Below are 21,814 nucleotides of genomic sequence, written 5' to 3'. Positions count from 1 at the left end.
AATGTGCAGGTAGAAATTCAACTGAAACTGCATTCAATCTGGTTGATTATCAAGCAGGTTATTTTTTTTTTAACTACATTTAAGTTCCCTGTTATAGGATAACTTGGAATTCTGTAAAAACCAACTTTATTTTCATTAATTCCTGTTAATACCCAAATATTCCCGATAATTCATATGGGAAGCTTCCAGTCTTGAAAATTCCTGCAACCACATTCCAAGGAAATACATGAGCTGTTCCTTAGTTTTGGGCACAGGGATATTTTGCCTGCCTCTGTTTTTTAATTTAATTTAAAAAAATTAAAGTTTTACATTGTTCATTGTTCAAGAATTTTACCTGTTATACAAATTGCAGTTTAGACACAGAAGCTTTGTGTATGTGAGGATCCTCTATAATTATTCGGAGAAAGAGTCTGGTGTCATTATGCCATGGCTTGGGAAGTCAGGATGTTGTTAATAAATGTGAACTGATTTAATGTCATACAGTGTGTCTGTGTTCTACATTACAGTGGGGTCTGAGGTTCGGTTGCCAGCGTGTTGTTTCCGTACATTTTTTTATCCAGGGCCCAAAATCTCTCACACATTTAGAAAGTGATCTATGCAGAGCTGAACATCTCACCATGAATGGTGAAAAACCGCATGCATGTTTGTGAGTTTTACTTAGAATCTACTTCGACTTCACTTCTGTGTTCATTCCAACCTCATTTATGTCGTCAGTCTGATTAGAGAGCAAACAGGGTGTAAGTGATTCTTCACTGCAAGAAAGAAAAAAGTTAGCAAATGCTGTTAAATCGGTAGGGCAACCATCCAGGTCTGGATTTGTTTTAACACACTAGAAATAGTGAGTTCTGTCCCGTCTCTACCTGTGTTTTTCTTGTTCTGACTTCTGCTTCAAATTCCTACATGTTCTATGAAAACCAATTAACAGTCATTTACTTATTCTTCTTTGCCTTCTATTTGTTTTAGTATTTCTTTGACATACAATACAATACAATACAATACAATACAATACAATACAGGTGTGAACTTACCTGTCATGATGAGTGTATTTGTAAATTTTCCGCTAGGTGGCAGTAATGGCACACTTACCGGTAAGCTGTAGAAGAGCTCATGTAGAAGTGATGATGTAACAGTGCAGTTGTTGCATGTGCAGACCTGTGATGGAGTAAAAGAGATTCCTTACTAAGAGTTTTCTACACTGAAGTAAGAAACATACAGAGAGAGAAGACAATTGTATCTTGTTGTTGGTGATGTATTTTATCTAAACAGTGTATTTTCAGTCTGTGGTAACGTTTTGTTTTTTTTCTGCAGACTTTCCTGATGCCCCCAAACTGGCCAAGTGTTTTGTCTCATGACGGCTCTCTGACGTAGCTTGTTTGACTTATTTGCCGCAAGTTCTGTGTTTGTATTTCTCTCGCCGTTTTCAAACAAACTTTACTATTTATCTCTCCTTTTTTCCTCTTTTAATAATCCTAAATTGTGTTTTGTCTTCCTGACTTGTGCCTGTAGTTAGTTAACTCGACTATCACTAGTGTTGACTATATTCATTGCCTTTTACTGTATCACATCTCTGTATCTTAACTTTATCTGCTATTATAAGCACTATGCCGGCTGTGTGTCTGCCTTTGAGCACAGGTGAGGACTCGTTCGAGTTGCAAACGGTGGAGTTGGAGATGGAGGCTTTGGAGAAACAGGCAAAGCATGCCCAGCTGCGAGAGCGGAAAGCGGCGCTGGAAACATCCCGGGCGGACGCTTACTCATCTGGGTTGAATCTAACGCTCCCAGCACCTCAACTCTGCGTGTTTCTCTTTCCAGGCCCAGCGCACCTACAACGTGGCCCGCCCAGGTATCGTTCACTCCGGCACCGGTGCACCACGGACCCTGGATGCTGCAGCAGCGGAAGACATGAGCGAAGCCCCGGTCGAGGACGTCTCCCCCGCCACCACCACCAGCCTTCGAGATCTCGACCGAGTACCGCTTCGCCCCTCTCCGCGAGACGGAACGTCATACTGTGATTCTTGGAAATTCCATCGTCCGGCATGTCCGCGCTACCGGAGACAAAGGTAAGGTGCACACTCGCTGTTTTCCTGGTGCTCGTGTTCTCGATGTCGCTGCGCAGGTACCCGCGATCCTGAACGAGAACTTCACAGCGGTTGTTCTTCATGTTGGAGCGAACGACACCCGGCTGAGGCAAACGGAGATCTTAAAGAGGGATTTCAGGATCCTGGTGGAGACGGTACGCAGCACATCACCCACAACGAGGATCATAGTGTCAGGACCTCTTCCCACTTACCAGCGAGGGGCTGAGAAGTTTAGTAGACTCTTTGCACTAAATGAATGCTTACAGTCATGATGTCGAGAGCACAAACTTCTCTTTATTAATAACTGGAACTGTTTCTGGGAGCAGAGTTGGAGCAGCAGGGCTATCAGATAACATCTCTAGGATACTTCACATCATCTGACTGGTAAGACATCAGGAAATTTACGACTATGAGAACATTTATACAACAAACCAAATAGTTACAAGTTCACACACAGCCCAGTTTATAGAAACCATATCTATTCCTCGTGTAGTAAAACCAAGAATTAAATACACAAGATCCAGAAATAATCTTATTGCAGTTATCCAGATAAGCAAACACCAAAAAGTTCTAAAGTTTGGTCTTTTAAACATTAGATCACTTGCACCCAAAGCACTGATTGTAAATGAGATGATCACAGAGAATAATCTCTCAGCACTCTGTCTCACTGAGACCTGGATTAAACCAGGTGATTATATGGGTCTAAACGAGTCTACAGCATCAGGATATGTTTATAAGCATGAGCCCCATCAGACTGGTCGTGGGGGAGGTTTAGCTACTATTTACAATGCCTCTCTTATGTCAGTCAGAGATTAGGATTCAGCTTTAAATCATTTGAAGTGCTCGTTCTTAAAGTTGTACTTTCAGACATGCATATAAAACTTGCTCTTGTCACCATGTACAGACCCCCAGGGCCCTACACTGATTTTCTTCAAGAGTTTGCTTGTTTTCTTTCAGACCTCTTGATCAATTTTGAGAAAGTGCTGCCTGTAGGAGATTTTAATAATTATGTAGATGATGTAAACAATGCTCTAGGACAGGGGTGCCCAAACTTTTTGGCTCAGGCTTATTGACGTAAAAAAAATTGTCATACGGGCCAGCATGAATTTTACATGCCACCGATGGGGGAGGGGGTTGCTTTTTTGTATTTCCTTTTATTTTGCTTTGTTTTGCTATGCTTTCTGCTGCTAGGTAGATCTGATAACTGCCTGACCTGGATAAATGTAGTTTAAAAAAATAAATTGAATGCAAGTATTTTATGAAATTTGACTTAAACTCAAACCTTTATTCAACAGAATCAACAAATAACATGTTTGCATTAATGCGAAGGGTGATAATGAGATCTCGACTGCAGTAAACTGGGCAGGTCTGGCTCAAAAACAGTGGTTTTAATGCAAATGTATTTAGGTTTGCAGTGCTTGGCAATCAGCGTTGCCACCTCATAGCTTGCCTTTGTGGTATTTTCATTCGTTAAACCGGACTTTGGGCATGTCTGCTCTAGGATTATCATTTGTTGACTTATTAAACTTTTTGGGGGTTAAACAAAACGTCACCAGACCAACTCATCGCTTTAACCACACACTAGACTTAATAATATCCCACGGAGCAGACGTCACTGATATAGATATTTTACCTCAAAGTGATGACATCACAGACCATTACCTCATACTGTACACACTACAGGTAGAGCAGATTAGCCGTGTTTCACCACGTTATCGACTTGGTAGGACTATTGTTCCGACCACTAAGGACAGATTCATAAATAACCAGCCTGATTTATCTCAATTTCTCACTAAACCCATAACTGCTAATAATCTTGATGAAATGACTTACAACATAAACCTTATCCTTACTAGCACATTAGACACTGTTGCCCCCATCCGGTTAAAAAAGGTTAGAGAACAAGCATCTGCATCTTGGTATAATAGTCATACGCATGCCCTCAAGAGAACAACCCGTAATCTGGAGAGAAAATGGAGGAAAACTAAATCGGAGGTATTCAGAATTGCGTATAAAGACAGTATGCTCAGCTACAGACAGGCGCTAAAAGCTGCTAGAGTTGAACACCTGAGCAAACTCATAGAAAACAACAAAAACAATCCCAGGTTCCTTTTCAGTACAGTAGCTAAATTAACTACAAATCAGGTATCTGAAAAATGTGTTCCATCACAGTTTGGTAGTGAGGACTTTATGAATTTCTTCACTGGAAAAATAGATAACATTAAAAAAAACAATTGTGGCGGTCAGAGGTGGGAAGTAACGGAGTACAAATACTTCGTTACTGTACTTAAGTAGATTTTTCTGGTATCAGTACTTTACTCCACTATTTATTTTTCAGACAACTTTTTACTTTTACTCATTACATTTTTACACAAATATCTGTACTTTTTACTTCTTACATTTTCAAAACAGGCAAAACTTTAGTTTTAATCCATTGATTTGGTGATTTCAGCCGAACAACCGATTTCCTGTTACTGTGCGTCTTTTTCAATCCGCTGAAATACATTCATTAGGTAACAACATGGGCGTAAATCCCGGGGGGGACGGGGGGGGGGGGGACATGTCCCCCCCCATCCGAGGGTTGTGCCCCCCCAAAAAAAATTTTCTAAAAAATATCGCACTCTCTATTGTAAACAATATATCTATGTATACCTGTATAATTGTGTAAGTACAAAAAAAACAACGCAAAAATGCATTTAGAAACAGTTCCCTCTCCCCTTCCTCACAGTGGTTTGATTTACTGCCTGCTTTCCCAGTTCATCTCACCTACTCTACACACACGAGTCAGGTGTGTGACTGCGGCTCAATTATTGTTCAGCTCCATTAACTAGCGTATTTTATTCACTTTAAATAAAGCGATTCTCTTTAATGTAGTTGATGCAGACTCATTCATAAATTAGTTGCGGCAAAAATGCTGATTAGCGATGTAATTTTTCCATGAATCTGCTCTATTAGCGATTAAAATATGACTTATCTAGTGAACGTTAGCTTGTTTACAATATCTTGTAGCATAGTGCACTGACACTAACACACCAAAGCTGTTTCCCATGCAGTGTTTTAATTGGGACGACTTGACATAATGTTAACTTAACATTAACGGCCACAATTAGCATATTGTTTATCTGTGCATTTACTAAATGAGCACTGTGCTACATCTGAACTGACCCCACTGTATTTTTATAATCAGTTTCTATTCTGTTCTTAAGTGTCTAAATTAATTTTAAATAAAATGTTAAACTTTTTTTTAATTCCTTGTTTTGCTTTGTCATTGAACCTGAGAAAAACTTAAACTTAAAATAACCATAATGACGCAGTCTCCATGCTACAATAATAACAGCAAAGTTTTTCACTTTCACATCTATCTAATATTAATATGATGTGAGGTCCAGTTAACAGCTAAAACAGGTAGAAGTAATAACTACTTTTTACTTAAGTACATGTCAGAGCCAAGACTTCTTTACTTTCACTTAAGTAAAAAGGTATAATCAGTACTTCAACTTTTACCCGAGTATTTTAAAACATGAGTATCTGTACTTCTACTTAAGTAATGGATGTGTGTACTTTTGCCACCTCTGGTGGCGGTCCAACCTCTGACAGCATCTCCTGACACAATCTCACCTACAACTCCAGAACTACACTGTTTTACATGTACAGGAAAGGAAGAGCTGTATAATGTTATTACCAAAGCTAAATCAACAACATGTCAGTTAGATCCCATTCCAACTCATCTATTGAAGGAAGTGTTATATACAGCTGGTGAGCCTCTTCTCAATATTATTAACTCCTCACTATCTTTATGTGACCGGTTGAATATCTTTAAAATGAAGACAAATAGACATGCATAAATAATGGGTGCATTTTAAATCCGAAGACACGCCCACTGCTGTGAAGTTGCGCTTTGACATTGAGCACACCTGTGTCACAAAATTATGTCGGCGTGTTTGTGGCTTTATAAAAAGCACAGTTTAGTGGGGCACGTTGATGCCTTTCTTATCTGTAGGCTGGGTGGCTAAAAAAATAAAAAAATAAATATATTTTTATCTTCTACTTTCCTGTTGTTTTCCCCTGGTGAGTCGCTTGTTTTATTTTATTAGTTGCTAATCATGGTCTGAATATGTGTTTGTAGGGAGGTGTGCATGAACGCAGGTAGCATAAAGTGACAATAGTTTAACCCCGTTTGTGAGGTAAGCAACTTTATTGTGGGTTATTGTGGGGAAGGGGGAAACTGTTTGAAATGTTTTATTTGTTTTGTTTTTTTAGGTGCGCGCCAAAGAGCGCTAGCTGCTGTTTCGTACCTGTTTCGTATATGTTTTTACACGCTGTTTCATAAACCCGAAGTAGCTTGTTGGTTTACAGGTTGGACTAAGCGGACGTTGCGGTTGTAAACCGCTGGATTACTGAGTGTTTTAAAAGATTATTCTGCGACACGGTTCTGTGCTATATTTGAGTAAGGACTTGGATATTTATCTCTTGTGCAGGTGTATTAAATTAACAGGCTTGGTATTTTTGCTCCGTGAGCCGCTTGGACGCTTTTTAAATATTAATCGGGAGTTGATTGTTTTTCTCTTTTTAACGTGTGTATAAGTGTATGTACCATTTACATAACTATTTCCACATGTAACTATCTGATGCGCTGTGATTCTTGAGACTTAAACAGAAGGGGAGATTGTTTGTGTGTTTTGGGTTTATTTTTGGTTTATTCTTGTTTTTAAGAATTATGCACTGATTTGCTGTGTGCTCTCTTTTTGTTACAAAGAGGATGTAATCTAGTCTCTCCGATTGTGGGTAAATAACTGGTAAGCTGTAATTGGTATTAAAATATTTGTAGGCATTCTTTTGTTTAATAAATTTGTACTATTCTTGGAAAGTCACGTCTGTCTTTAATATCATCCGAACCAGCAGGGTCCTTCATAATTTTGTAACTTTTTTTTGGTTTAATTATTCTTTTGGGTTAAATCTATTTTCCTGGGTGAATAAATAACCCAGGTGGCGTAGTCAGTTCCTTTTTTATTTTTAATACCTTTTTAACCAAGGGTTACATTTAGGTCACGTCCTTAAATCTCTCAAGTTAGCAGTTATTAAGCTCCTCATTAAGAAACCTCATTTTGATCCAAACACGCTATCGAATTACAGACCCATTTCAAATCTCCCATTTATGTCTAAGATTTTATAAAAGATTGTTGCTGCCCAGTTATTTTCCCACTAACAAGAGAACATCTTTGAAGAGTTTCAGTCAGGTTTTAAGCCCCATCATAGCAGAGAAACTGCCCTAGTTAAAATCTAATTACTAATTGCCTGTTTTTAGCTTAAGACCAAGGCTTTATCTCAATGTTAGTTTTACTAGATCTTAGTGCTGCATTCGACACTATAGATCATGATCTCCTCCTCGATCGCTTACAGAATTACATCGGCATTCAGGGACAGGCATTAAGCTGGTTTAAATCCTACCTCTCTGATCGTTACGATTTCATAGACTTAAATGGAGAGCTATCCAGGCTAATGCTAGTGAATTATGGTGTGCCAAGAGGTTCAGTTCTAGGACCCCTGCTTTTCACAATATACATGCTTCCCTTAGGAATATTATTAGAAGGCATGGAATCAGCTTCCACTGTTATGCTGATGATACCCAGCTATATATCTTAATAAAACCAGGCGATACAGCTCAATTAGCTCGGATAACTGAGTGTGTTAAAGAATTGAGATTGGATGACCCATAACTTTCTACTATTAAATGCTGATAAGACAGAGATTTTTCTCATTGGCTCAAAAACCAGTATACAGAAGCTCCAGCATCTCAACCTGCATTTAGACAGATGTTCTGTATCTACTAGTTTAACGGTAAAAGACCTGTTATTTTAGACAGCAACTTGTCCTTCAAAAATATATCAACCAAGTTACAAAAACAGCCTTCTTTTACTGTAGAAATATTTCTAAGCTAAGAAACAAGCTCGTCCATGCGTTCAAGACCTCCAGAATAGACTATTGTAATGCATTACTAGGTGGATGTCCTGCATCATTAATAAACAAGCTTCAGTTAGTTCAGAATGCGGCAGCAAGAGTTCTTACAAGGTCAAGAAAATATAATCCTATAACCCCAATCTTATCGTCCCTACACTGGCTATCTGTACAGTTTCGAATTGACTACAAACTACTGCTTCTGACTTATAAAACACTGAATGGTTTGGCTCCCATGTATCTAACCAGTCCACCTCATGAAGATTATGGACCTTTGAAGAAGTAGATGCCGAACTTGCAAACATCCTGTACCATCTAGAGACATACCAGTGCCAATTGGATCCCATCTCATGTGTTGAGTTTCTCCATTGGACCTCCTGGAGTGTTTAAAGGCTCTGGCATGGAGAAGTTGGTGCTGGATCTGTGATGATCACAAATATTGAGCTATTTTATGAGTTGCTTAGTATCTCCTAGTTTTATAACCATAAAGACTGTATAAGACTGTAGAAAGAACATTACTTATAATCTTATACTCCAGTGCTCATGTTAGTTCTCACTCTTCATTGTTCTGTATTGTTGAAAGATTTATTATCATTATTATTATTTATTATTATTACTCTTGATGTCACCCAAATGAGGATGGGTTCCCCTTTTGAATCTGGTTCCTCCCAAGGTTTCTTCCTCATAACATCTCATAACATCTAAGGGAGTTTTTCCTTGCCACAGTCTTGCCACGGCTGCTCATCAGGGATAAATACACACCATTCACCTTGACTGTTGATTTCTGTAAAGCTGCTTTGAGACAATGTCTGTTGTGAAAGCGCTATAGAAATAAACTTCACTTGACTTAAATTTCAAGGAATTTGGCCATGACAAAGTTTTTTCAGAACTCCTGAACGATTTGAAAGTACTAGAGGAGAATGGCATAACGATGGCAGACAAAACTGTTGTGATGGAAGCTTTCTATTGCATTGCTGGAGACAACCTGGGCTCTCATTGTATTGGGGGTTTTACAGAAAATTTCAGTTCATCAGTGTATTTATGCAGATATTGTCTGTTAACTTGAACTGAATTTCATTGTGCTGATCCAGCAGTCTGTGGACCTCAGAGGACTCCAGAAACCTATAGATCTGCCACAGAACAGCTGGAAAGAGAAGACGTGTCAGAAGTACAGGGAATAAAGTTCAGGTCTGTGTTTAATTCTTTACACAACTTTGATGTTTGCACACCTGGCATGCCCCCATGTCTTGGTCATGACATTTTTGAGGGTGTCCTCTCATACGATCTTGCTCTTTACCTCAAATATTTCATCTGCACAAATAAATGGTTCACTTACACAGTTCTGAACAGGCGCATCAAGCAATTTAAATACAAAGGAACAAATACTTTATCCAAGCCTTTTGAGGTCAGTCCAAAAACATTGAAACTTGGTGGACAAGCTGTTCAAAATTGGAACTTCTTGAGACTTTTACCTCTCATAATTGGAGACAAAGTGCAGAACCCTCAAGATGATGTCTGGCAGTTAACGTTGCAGCTCAAGGACATCGTTGACTTAATTTGTGCTCAGCAAATTTCCAAGGCCCAGGTTACTTATCTGGATGCTCTCATCCAAGGATATTTGGAAATCAGAAATGCATTGTTTCCTAATAACAACTTAAAACCTAAACACCATTACTTAGGACATTATCCAGGGCTAATCCTAAAATTTGGCCCTCTCATCAGGCTTTGGACGATGCGCTTTGAGAGCAAACACAGTTACTTCAAAAGATTCACAAGGCATCTGAAAAATTTCAAAAACCTGTGCTTGACTCTTTTAGAGAGAGATCAAATGTTCCAGGTCTTCCTTTTTGCTGGGTCAGTCAGTCCTCCCGCATTGCAAATATAAGATGGCTCACCATTTTACTTGGAGCTTTACAGTGAGCAAGTTAAAGACGCAGTCCTACATTTTGGTTTTACTGAAAGGAATACAAAGATTCCAGTTGATGTTCAGTGCAATGGCCTTGCTTACAGTTTTTTGTCATGAAGTATGATGAGTCAGTGGAGTTTGGTGAACTTCTGCTGATTTTTTTGTTCATGAGAGTTTATGATGCTGAATTTATTTCTTACTACCACATGTACTCAGTAAAAAAGACAGAGTGCAGACTCATCAGTGAACTGATTGACTTGTGGCCATTGTCATCTTATGTGAAAAATGTTTACCAGATTATTCCACTGAAGCACAGCATCTTGTCAGACTGAATGCCTTAATTTCATTGGACCAGAGACCAAACTCTTTGTTTGTGTGTCTTAACAGATATGGCTGAATCACAGCTGCTAAAGAACATAGGGGATGCAATAGCAGGAGTGCTTCCGGACCTTCCTGATGAACTTGTTAAGTCCGTTGAAGATACTTTTAAAAACACTTGGTGCGGCAACCACAGATGATTTAAAGGAAGCAGAAATTTGCTGTGACGCAATATCCTGGTGGCAACATTCACAAAATGCGTTAGAGCGTCAGATAGATTCTCTAATAAACCTCAAACGAACAGGTACGTGTCCATCCATTTTCATCAGTCTTAGAAGCATTATTAGCCCACTGTTTTATTATGTCGGTTGAGACTAATGTGTTTATGACAGAATGCACAATTTTAATCCTAAGAGATGACCGCGGCATCAACTGAAGTAAATGGCAAACTAACAGGTAACGTTAACATTAAGTATACTGTTAACTTGTCCATCCATTTGCATCAGTGATATGAGAAACAGTATTAGCCAACTGCCAAGACTGAAGTTAACTTTTGTTCCTTTATTTTTCCCTGGTGAAACTCCTGACAGTAGCAAGTCAGAGTCTTTCTGAAGTTAAGAAGAAGAACAATGAGCAAACTGTAAGAAGATTAATGGACATTTCTTTTGCATCAAAAGACAAGAGGTTATCAAAGAATCTCCAGTTATTGCTAACTTTAAGAGCAAATGGCCAGCTTTGTTCCAAGAAAATGAGGTAATTCAGCTTAATGTCTTTAAGTGGGATATTAAATTAAATATATTAAAATGTCAATAACTCAATCATTACACTATACAAGATAGCTAGAGTAAAAGTTTCGGGTCTGTCTGTGGTCCATCAACATTGAAAGGATAGACAGGCAATACACTCGTTACTTTACACTAGACAATGCACTATCCATTTGTAAATAAAATGCAGTAGTGTACGTTGTATTAATGATAATACATTATTTAACCATATGATTTACACTTATTACTCAGCAGTTTAGTGGAACAGCAACTGGAATTTTTTGGATACTTAATTTGTGACATTTTTCTCTGTTTTAGGTTTGTGCTGAATTTGCTCGCATAACAACTGTAGCCTTAATTTCAAAATTATACTCAAAGCTGGATGAACACACTCCAAATCTTTTGAAGATCTTTGCCAAGAGAGGTGGAGCTCAGGGACAACGGATAAGAAAACTTCTCGTGCCACTTACACAGGTATGATAGCCATGAAAATTGTTTTAATAGACAATTGTTTTCAGTTGTTTTTCACTTATGACTTGTGTTAACTTGATAATGTAGTAGTTTATAGGTTTGTGTTGCTAATTTTCTTTCTTTTTCCTAGTGTGTCTGCATTAATGTTAGAAGGGAGTGTGTCCTCAAAGCCCTGTTTGTCTACCTAAATGAGGATCCTGACAATCTAATCAAGGAGTACATGGTATAATTGCCTCAATATTGTGACAGAGACTTTGTGTATAACAATGTATTTATGTTATAATGTACTTTGTTCTGTTTATAGGATGCAGATTTTTCCAATGCTCAAGCTGCACTCAAAGAAAAGGTGATTAGCGTTGTCATCAGATGTGAAGGATGTGAAGTTAATGATAACCCTGCAGATGTTGGACTAATTCTTAAAGGTGTTCTAGCACTAGAAGATCTTGGTAATGTAGCTAATGGTGTTGATTTGCTAATTGGCCTAATATATGCCTTAAACCTAAGTTATCCTAAGGAGCTTTTATACACCTTTGAACTCCTGCAAAAGGTGTTCCTGGAGCTTGATGACACAAACTCTCCAACAAAGTTCAAGACCAAGCTTTTTACACCACATTAAAGGACTGATGAACAGACTGATCTTTACCTTGAAACTATAACTATTACTAATTGTTATTGTCAAATGGGCAAAAACTTTGCTGAAAGAAAATTTGAGCTCAATTTTATTGTTCACAGAAATACTCTTAATTTTTCATGCTTTTTTTTTTTTTTTTTTTTTTTTTGGGGGGGGGGGGGAGTAAAATGCATGTAGCAATCTCATAGAAAAATATTAAAAGCAAACACTATGCTAGTTATTGATAGGTTACCCTGCATTTGTTGTACATGCAGGAATGCGAACCTGTTTGTTTCATTTAGGAGTTGTTTCATGTTTTGTTCATGCTACACTGCTTTGGATGTATTGAGTTTTTGTTCTTAGTTAATTTTTTTTATTTTAAACATTGTTTTCCTTAAAAGCACATGCAGTCATGTGCATGTGGTCAGGGACAAATAGCAAGCAGCAAGTTCACTATTTGCTGTGTAAAAAGTTTCGGTACACATTTGTCATGTAAATTTGGTCAGAAAACTGTAAGCTTACAAATGCATTAGTTTAAGTGTTTTGTACAAACAAAAATTGTTAAAGTATGGCACCTGCTGTAAACTGTTCCCTAGTATGGTAAAAAGGATTTATTACATATTTGCTGCCTCTGTAGTCATATTTTAAAGGTCATTGAAGCAAGTAAATGAAAAACAGGGCTGATAACATCTAGTAGTAGTAACTTGACTAAATTGGATCCATCAAAAGTGATTTTTACATATAGGCTTAACATCAAGGATTAGATTTAAGATTTAACTTAAGTAATTTTGTTGATTAGTGCTGATTTGAGACGCAAACTGTTTAACGATTCAGTCCGATTTGGTGAACTGGTTCGACCGGTTCACTAAAAAGAACCAGTTCAAATAAACGATTCGTTCACGAACCGGACATCACTAGTCAGAATGCGTCTCTGTTTCTCTCATTTCCGAGGTTTGTGCGAGTAAAGACATGTAAACATGGGGCTCTTTAGAAGGTTAAGAAGGTTTTTTCAAACCAGAAGAGAGAAGAAATATGAGCAGATTGCTGGAATAAAGGAGAAGCTGGAACACATGGAGAAAGTAATTAAAGACTTGGATGCATTTTCTGATCTGATGATAAAGGAAATAACAGAAGAGAAAAAAGAGAAAGCCATTCCGCTACAGACTGCAAAAGCTGGAGGCTACTTTGGCTTCTGAGAGAAAGCAGTGGGAACAGGACATAACTGAGAGAAACCCCACACACCTCCAAAACATCACTGAGCTCCAGTCTTCCCTGAAACTCTACAAGGAACAGGAGAAAACAGTAGAACTTAAGAGAAAGAGAGAGCTGGGTCAGAGAACAAAAGCGACTGCTGGGATGTGTTGCTCAGCTTGAGGCCACTTTGAAAAGAGAGAGAGAAAAAAAGGCCAAACTAGACATGAAGGAAATGAACGTGTTACAGATTCAGATCTTCAGGGAGCTTCAGGATTCTCTGGATTATTGCGAGGAAGAGAAAAATGATTTGTTGACAGACTGAGAGCGAGTGGAGACACGTCTTGGTTTGAGAGAAAGAAAATAGAGAAAGAACAAAAGAAGACCAAACTAGACATAGAGGAAATGACCACCTCCAAACCACCAGGAAGCTCCAGGATTCCTTCAACTACTGTGTGGAAGAGAAAAAGAGGGCAGAGCACGAGAGAAATAACTTGATGAGAGAACAAGAGCGACTGGAGAAACTTGTTGCTCAGCTGGAGGAAACTTTGCAATCTAAGAGAAAAAAATGGGAGAAAAAACTAAATGCTAAACGAAACATTAATCGCTTTATACTAAACTTAAGAACAGGAAATGGCAGCACTGGCGAGAAACTGTAACGCTCTGGGCAGGTTTAGATTCAGCATGTGACCTTACATTCACTGTGTGCACAATTATTAGGCAAGTGATTATTTTGACCATATCAGTTTATCTATAATTTTCAAATCCAAGCTGTATAAACTATAATTCTTATTGGATTTAATGCATATCAGGGGATGTGTATTTGTGTAATGAGGGAGGGTGTGGCCTAAGGAGATCAACACCCTATATCAAGGTGTGCATAATTATTAGGCAGATTCTTCTACTCAGGAAAAATGGGCCAAAAAAGATATTTAACTGACTCTGAAAAGTCAAAAATTGTAAAAAGTCTTTCACAGGGATGCAGCACTCTTGAAATATCTTAGATATTGGGGCGTGATCACAGAATCATCAAACGTTTTGTAGCAAATAGTCAACAGGGTCGCAATAAACTTGTCGAGAAGAAAAGACGCTGCCATAGTCTACAACTGCAACCTACCTGGAATGTCAAGAAGTACGAGGTGTTCAGTTCTCAGACACATGGCCAAGGTAAGAAAGGATGAAACCCAACCACCTCTGAACAAGACACATAAGTTGAAGCGTCAAGAATGGGTCTTGATTTTTTTAAAGGTTTTGTGGACTGATGAGATGAGTGACTTTTGACGGACCGGATGAATGGACCCGTGGTTGGATCAGTAACGAGTCAGTGAGCTTTGACTCAGATGACAGCAAGGTGGAGGTGGGATACTGGTACAGGCAGGTATTATTAAAGATGAGCTAGTTGGACCTTTTCGGGTTGAAAATGGACTCAAAATCAACTCTCGGACCTACTGCCAATTTTTTGAAGACACTTTCTTCAAGCAGTGGTACAGGAAAAAGTCTGCATCTTTCAAGAAGACTTTGATTTTTATGCAAGACAATGCTCCATCACATGCATCAAAGTACTCCACTGCGTGGCTGGCCAGTAAAGGCCTTAAAGATGAAAAACTAATGACATGGCCCCCTTCTTCATCTGACTTAAAACCTATTGAGAACTTTTGGGCCCTTCTTAAGCAGGAAATGTACAGTGAAGGTAAACATTACACCTCTCTGAACAGTATCTGGGAGGCCGTGGCTGCACAAAAAGTTGATTCTGACCAGATCAAGAAACTGACTGACTCTGTGAATGGAAGGCTTGTGACTGTTATGGAAAAGATATTGGTCAATGAGGTTTTCTTTTTGAAATTTCAGAAATGTTTATTTGTAAATTTTGAGTTTGTTTATTATTCTTACTTTAACAGGTGAAAATAAACAAGTGAGATGGGAAAATCTTTGTTTTTCATTTAGTTGCATAATAATTCTGCACACTAATAGTTGTCTAACAATGGTGTACATGTAGATATTCTCCTAAGAAAGCCAACACTTACTACTTAAATGTTCAGGTTTGAGGGTTTGTTAACATTTTGGATTGACCAAGAGAACTGTAGTTGTACAAAAACAAAATTAATCCTCAAAAATACAACTTGCCTAATAATTGTGCACACAGTGTATCACTTAGTTTATGCCATGACACCTGCTATGCTTTTACATACATAGAGCAACAATATTCCTTTTTCTGTTTCTGTATATTGCATGACTTGGTGGCGCTGTGATTTCAGTCAAAGTGTAACTGCTTCTCTGTTTGGTATCACCAGCACTGACCACTACTTTTATTTTCATTATTCTGTTGCTGGTGTGTGTTCTTTCTAATTTCACCTGGTTGCATCTGTTATTTTATTCTGTTCTTTTTACTACTATTTTCAGAACAATTAGTGAAACTCCAGCTTTCTACCCAATAGCATCTCTTTCATCTCTTTCAAAAAGAGGGCAGAGCACGAGAGAAATAATTTGATGAGTGTAGCTGTCTTAGAAAAGGTCGTAATTGTTTTTAAGTATGTCAATAATTTAAATTGTGGAAAAGTATTTAGTTCACAAATGAGGTATAATGTATAAATGTTCATTTGGAAATGGTTATAAAACTGTGTAATAGTGACACCTTCAGGAGAATTATGTTCAATATTGGTTAAATTTGTCACATGGTCTAACTAGCAATTTTAGTTTTCAGATCCACAAAGAAATGCACACATGCTTAGAGCTATCCGATAGTAAGGTGATAGTGATAGTGAGGTGAACCACTAAAACTAACCCAGGAACAGAGTAGGAACATTCTGATCACCTGTTTTTTTTTGAGATACTGCTGAAAGGAAATTTGTGGAACTATCTATGGATTCAGACTTGGTTGAGCTGAACTGGTGAAACGACTCTCCTGAACCTCATTGTTTTGAATAGAAGTGATCGAACTGAACTCTCTTGAACCGAGTTACTTGAACTGAATCTAAGGAGTCAAAAACACCTAAACAAATCTTTTCAAACTGAATTGACCAAACTATATGGACTGATTTATTAAAATGAATCTATTAAATTAAATTATTTTGTAATGAATTGAATGCAAAATAGTTATTTCTGATGTTTTTCTACTAAATGCGGTTGTCAAAAGTTATTAATATATACTTGAACTATGATGGTTTGAGGCTGCATTTGAACTAAACTTTATAGTATTGTGTGCATCAGATGAACCCATGAAGAACTCATGTATTGTAAACTGATTTAATCTCTGTGTTATTGTGATTTAATATTTAAACTGATACTGTGAATACTGTTCAATAACTGTTTATTTTATTTTCTATTAAAAATGTAATTTATTTTTAATACAGATTTATTTCCTATAAAACTAAAGCTGTGTAATTATCACCTCCTGAGCCGAACCTACTGCCCAAAAGATATTCATTTGTCAGTGGCTGTCAGTCGCAGTTTTATATTAGACTTTTTGCAGCAATCGATAGTTTTGATCAGTTTAACTTCTGTTCATGTAAAATTGGGTTTAAACAAAACCTTTATTTTATCATCATTTACATTTGTCCCGTTTCTCCAACATTTTATCATGTGGATTCAAATTCTTAGTTAAACTTAAATGATGTCCAACACTTTAATAATAGAAACAAAACACACATTATATTTATGATATTTATTTATTTTGAAGGAAGAAAAAATATTCAGTTACAATAATCACTGATATTTTTGTACTTTATTATATGTAGGACATGTCCAGCTGGATCTCCTCTTTTTCTTTCTCTTTTTTTTCTCTTGTGCTGAAGTCATATTGCTGAACAGCTGTACAGCTTCCTCCAGTCACTCTCTGGTTTCCATCCTCATTTCTCTTCCCTCGCCTAAGAATCTTTGTTTCCTCAGAGATTTTCTGCGACTTTTTGGGCTTGTAGAGGTTCAGCTTTCTGTTCCTGTTCTTGATTTCCAGATTCGTCTTATCTCGCTGCTGTTTCTCATAGTCAGAACTGAAAGTGCCCTCAGCTGAGCTACTTGTTTCTCCAATTGCTCTTGGTTTCTCAGAATTATCTTTCTCAAGCTCTTCAGTCTTCTTTTGTGTCTTACAGTAATTCATATGTATATACACAAAACAGACAATGAATGAATCTCATTTAAAATGCTTTCAGTGATTCTACATTCTGTTTATATGAAGTGTTTCCACAGTGTGCATGTTAATTGGCTGGATGGAGCTTTTATTCATTATTTATTTATCCAGTTTGTTCTGTTTGTATCTGTTAACCTGTTATTTTAACAAAACCAGATTTTCTCCTGGTAACCAAGTTAAAGAGAATGCTACAAGTATTGGTATCCAGATCTAACAGTAGAAAGCGCTGCCTCGTCTCCTGTAGCAGTTCACACCTGCTCTTATCATCCACAATGTAAATGGGAGACACACCCATGAGAAAAACACAGGCCTGACCCAAGAGAGGTGGATTCCTAAATGACCTGAAATAGAAGCCAAGGTGAATAAGTATCTCACCTGGGACACTGAAATGCTGCAGCTCAGTTAACAGCACAGCATGCATGCTTAACAGCAACTTTTCTTTTTTGCAGTAAAGAATCACTTACGCTCTGCATAAATCACTTTCTTAATGTGTGAGAGATCAGTGGAATTTAATCCCATTTCATGTTTGTTGTACTTTAGAATGTAATACTTTATTACAGTGGGGTGCTTTAGTACCTAAAAGTCTATATTTAAATATTAATTATTTTATTTTTATTGTTAAATGAGGTTGGAATGAACATAGAAGTGAAGTCGAAGTAGATTCTAAGTAAAACTCACAAACATGCATGAGATTGTTCACCATTCATGGTGAGATGTTCAGCTCTGCATAGATCACTTTCTTAATGAGAGATCAGTGGAACGATTTTGGGCCCTGGATAAAAGAATGTAAGGAAACAACATGCTGGAAACCGAACCTCAGACCCCACTGTAATGTAGAACACAGACACACTGTATGACATTAAATCAGTTCACATTTATTAACAACATCCCGACTTCCCAAGCCATGGCATAATGACACCAGACTCTTTCTCCAAATAATTATAGAGGATCCTCACATACACTAAGCTTCTGTGTCTAAACTGCAATTTGTACAACAGGTAAAATTCTTGGGGCATCTGATATCAGAACAATGTAAAACTTAAAAAATATTTTAAAAAAGCAGACGCAGGCAAATATCCCTGTGCCCAAGACCAAGGAACAGCTCATGTATTTTCTAGGAATGTGGTTGCAGGAATTTTCAAGACTGGAAACTTTCCAAGGGGAATTATCAGGAATATTTAGGTATTAATGTATTAAAAGGTATTAAAGTTGGAATTTACAAAATTGCAAGTTATCCTATAACAGGAAACTTTAATGGAGTTAAAAAAAATAACTTGCTTAATAATCAACCAGATTGAATGCAGTTTCATTTGAATTTCTACCTGCACATTCATCAATCACATGCACACAGCACACTTACTGCAGGGCTCCTGAGGCCGTACCCCTACATGCACTGTGTTTTCTTCATGTAAACAATGAGTCATGCCTCGAAAAAGGTTTAAAAGCACTGCCTTTTTGGTAATAAAAGACCAATAATCAGGATCTCAGGTCTACATTCCTTACTATTGAAGTAAACAGGACCAGTACAGAACAGTTCATCAGACAGGAAGTCACTAATAGTTACTCAAGTACAGTAATGAAGTACATTTACTCAAACACTTTACATCACTGCATTTAACTTGCACTTTGCAGTGAGGAACCAATACACACACACACACACACACACACACACACACGTGGCCTACACCAACGTTTCAGTTGATAAAATTGTGTACAGATGTTTAAGTGAATCAGGTTCTACCCCACATTGAATTTAAAAAAAGCACTAAAGCTGCAAGAAAATACCTCAACTTCAGTTTTTGTCAAATTCCTTTTCTTTGAGGAACATCAAACATCACTGAATCTATCAAACATCATTGAAGTGGATTTCAGGAAAGAAAATTAAGTGATTGAATGCTCTCTGTGATGAAGAGACATTAGACATAATTGGAATTTATAATCTTTATTTCTTTAAATTAAATTTGTTTAAATTAGGATTTATTATAAATAAAAGATGGTGAAACAACATGCACACTAAAGTACATGAAAGGTTAGAATTTCACCATCTTCCTCTATTCCTGAATCATTGTCCATCTGTTCAAGTTGCTTAAACAGATCCTCGAAGCTGTCGACATCAAAGACTGGTACAGAATCCAGGATCTCTGTGCTGTTGTGGGGGTCTTTAGTATGATTCTGGGTTAAAAAAAAGCCATATTCCTTATTTAAAATGGAGATGTCGTTTTTCAGCAAAGTGATTTCATCCTCGTCCTCGAGCTGAACCTCACTGCTTGTACAGTCAGACCCATAGCAGGTGCTGTAAACAGAAGTGCACAATTTTAGCTGCATATTAAAGTAAATGAGTGGCGATTATGGCGATTATTTAAGATGCAGAGTAAAACTTCATTTGCATGTCATTCTTCTGAAACTGTTCCAATGCAGTTTACTAACTCACTTGGTCTGGCAGAAAGTCGATTTAGAAACAGAAGCGAAAAGAGGAGGATCAAAGCAGAAGTCTTTAGGAGACAGCAGTTCTTGGTGGCTAAGGCCGGGGAACTGATCACTAACTTCAGGCACGAGGTCATGGACTGGTACTTCTTCTGGCTCAGGTCTCCTCTGTGAGTCACTACTCTGCAAACTGCCTACAAATATACACAAATATAGACATGTTCTGACTCCCTCCCTATGTGAAGAGGCTCCATATGATTGTAATAGGACAAGCAGGAAAAATAATCAAATCTATTAGCATTTTTAATGATTAATTATATTTCCTATGGTGGACACTGACTAGAATAAAGTGTTTACTAAAGATGAATGGATTAAAGTGTTAAATGATCTTAACTGCAAGACAATTGAAAGACAAATTGTAAGCACTAATAAAGCAATATCACAAGCATGAGTGCTGTTATAGAGCATCTGTGTTGGCATGACGACACACAGACTATCCTAATGCCCATAGAATATGTAGTAACGGTTTTAATATAATGAACTATTGCTAGAATAAGTGTGTTATGTAGCAAACACACACAAATAATGTGTGCTTTACTGTCTGGGTGTGCGAGTAGGTGCATAAATAAGCTTCAGTTAGTTCAGAATGCAGCAGCAAGAGTCCTCACTAGATCTAGGAAATATGACCACATCACCCCTGTATTAATCAGTCTACACTGGCTCCCAATCAAATCTCGCATTGATTATAAAATTTTACTACTGACATATAAAGCACTTAATGGTCTCGCACCACCGTATCTGAGTGAACTTCTGTACCAGTATGATCCTCCACGCCTACTTAGATCAAAAGGTGCAGGCTATCTGTTGGTTCCTCCAATAATGAAGATTACAGCAGGGGGCAGATCTTTCTCTTATAAAGCCCCGCAGTTATGGAACAGCCTTCCTATCAGTGTTCGGGACTCAGACACAGTCTCAGTGTTCAAGTCGAGGTTGAAAACATATTTATTCAGTCAAGCCTTTAATCAGTAGATTTTTTCTCAGGTAAAGGCTCAGATCTGGAGGGAACATTGATATAGAGTGTTTGGTGAACTGGGATATTTGTACGCTGTCGTCCCCTCACATTCACGTGTTCACTCAGGTTTGTTGATGGTGGTGTGGTGGGCCGTCTCTTATCCCAGAGATCCCTCATGTCTGTGTTGCCTTCTGGTTCTCCCTTTTAGTTATGCTGCCATAGCGAGTCTTGCCGGAGTCCAAACTGCACAGTGACTTTAACTCTCATGCAACAATAGGTACACTTAATAATCCATATCCTTCTCTTCCTGTCACCCTCTTCTCTCTCTCTCTCTCTCTCTCTCTCTCTCTCTCTCTCTCTCTCTCTCTCGGTCGAGTTAAACATGCTCCTGAGGCTCCAGTGACCACTGTTCCTGCCCCTCTCCCCCCCGTGGATCTTCCCACTTCATCCAGGCCTGCCTGGATTGGATGTCAACAGTCTCCTACACTGATGTCAACAGTCTCCTACACTGACTCAGAAATACACTTCGCTTTTGATCATCATCACTGCACCCCGCAACATTGTATACCCGCCACAAATGGACATTCGGTGTAACCCAGATGAGGATGGGTTCCCTCTTGAGTCTGGTTCCTCTCAAGGTTTCTTCCTTATGCCATCTCGGGGAGTTTTTCCTTGCCACAGTCGCCAGTCGCCACCGGCTTGCTCATCAGGGACAAACTTACTCATAAAGAACATATTCATTTTTAATCACCGCATTATCTGTGTAAAGCTGCTTTGAGACAACGTCCTGAGGTGCCACTTTTTGGCTGCGTCTCCTTCCCTTCTTTGGAATCGGTTTATAAACCCAATGTACATGATAGAAAAGAAGAATTTAAAGAGTAAGAAGCAACATAAAAACAATAAAAAGTGTCAGAATTGATGCATTTGTTTTGTTATTTTGACATTTGTCTATAAAGAATGTT

At 38.0% G+C, this 21,814-nt stretch overlaps 1 protein-coding gene and 1 long non-coding RNA gene across 2 annotated transcripts in view; both read left to right on the top strand.

The window, feature by feature from the left end:
• The window catches only part of LOC310731566 (uncharacterized protein), a gene marked incomplete at its 3' end in the record, with an annotated part of 271,196 nt that overhangs the window by 116,259 nt on the left and 133,123 nt on the right, over positions 1–21,814 (top strand). The window contains exon 2 of the mRNA XM_083551224.1: positions 1,813–2,060. Coding sequence (XP_083407350.1) covers positions 1,813–2,060 — 248 coding nt within the window. The remainder of the gene's footprint in view (positions 1–1,812; positions 2,061–21,814) is intronic.
• LOC310731164 lies at positions 10,913–12,169 on the top strand. The gene is made up of 4 exons (XR_014535089.1): positions 10,913–11,010; positions 11,340–11,495; positions 11,623–11,715; positions 11,797–12,169. It is a non-coding gene; the product is annotated as an uncharacterized lncRNA (long non-coding RNA).

This window comes from Silurus aristotelis (assembly GCF_946808225.1).
Source record: "Silurus aristotelis genome assembly, chromosome: 9".
NCBI classification, from domain to species: Eukaryota; Metazoa; Chordata; class Actinopteri; order Siluriformes; family Siluridae; genus Silurus; species Silurus aristotelis.
This window is presented reverse-complemented; position numbering and strand designations above follow the sequence as displayed.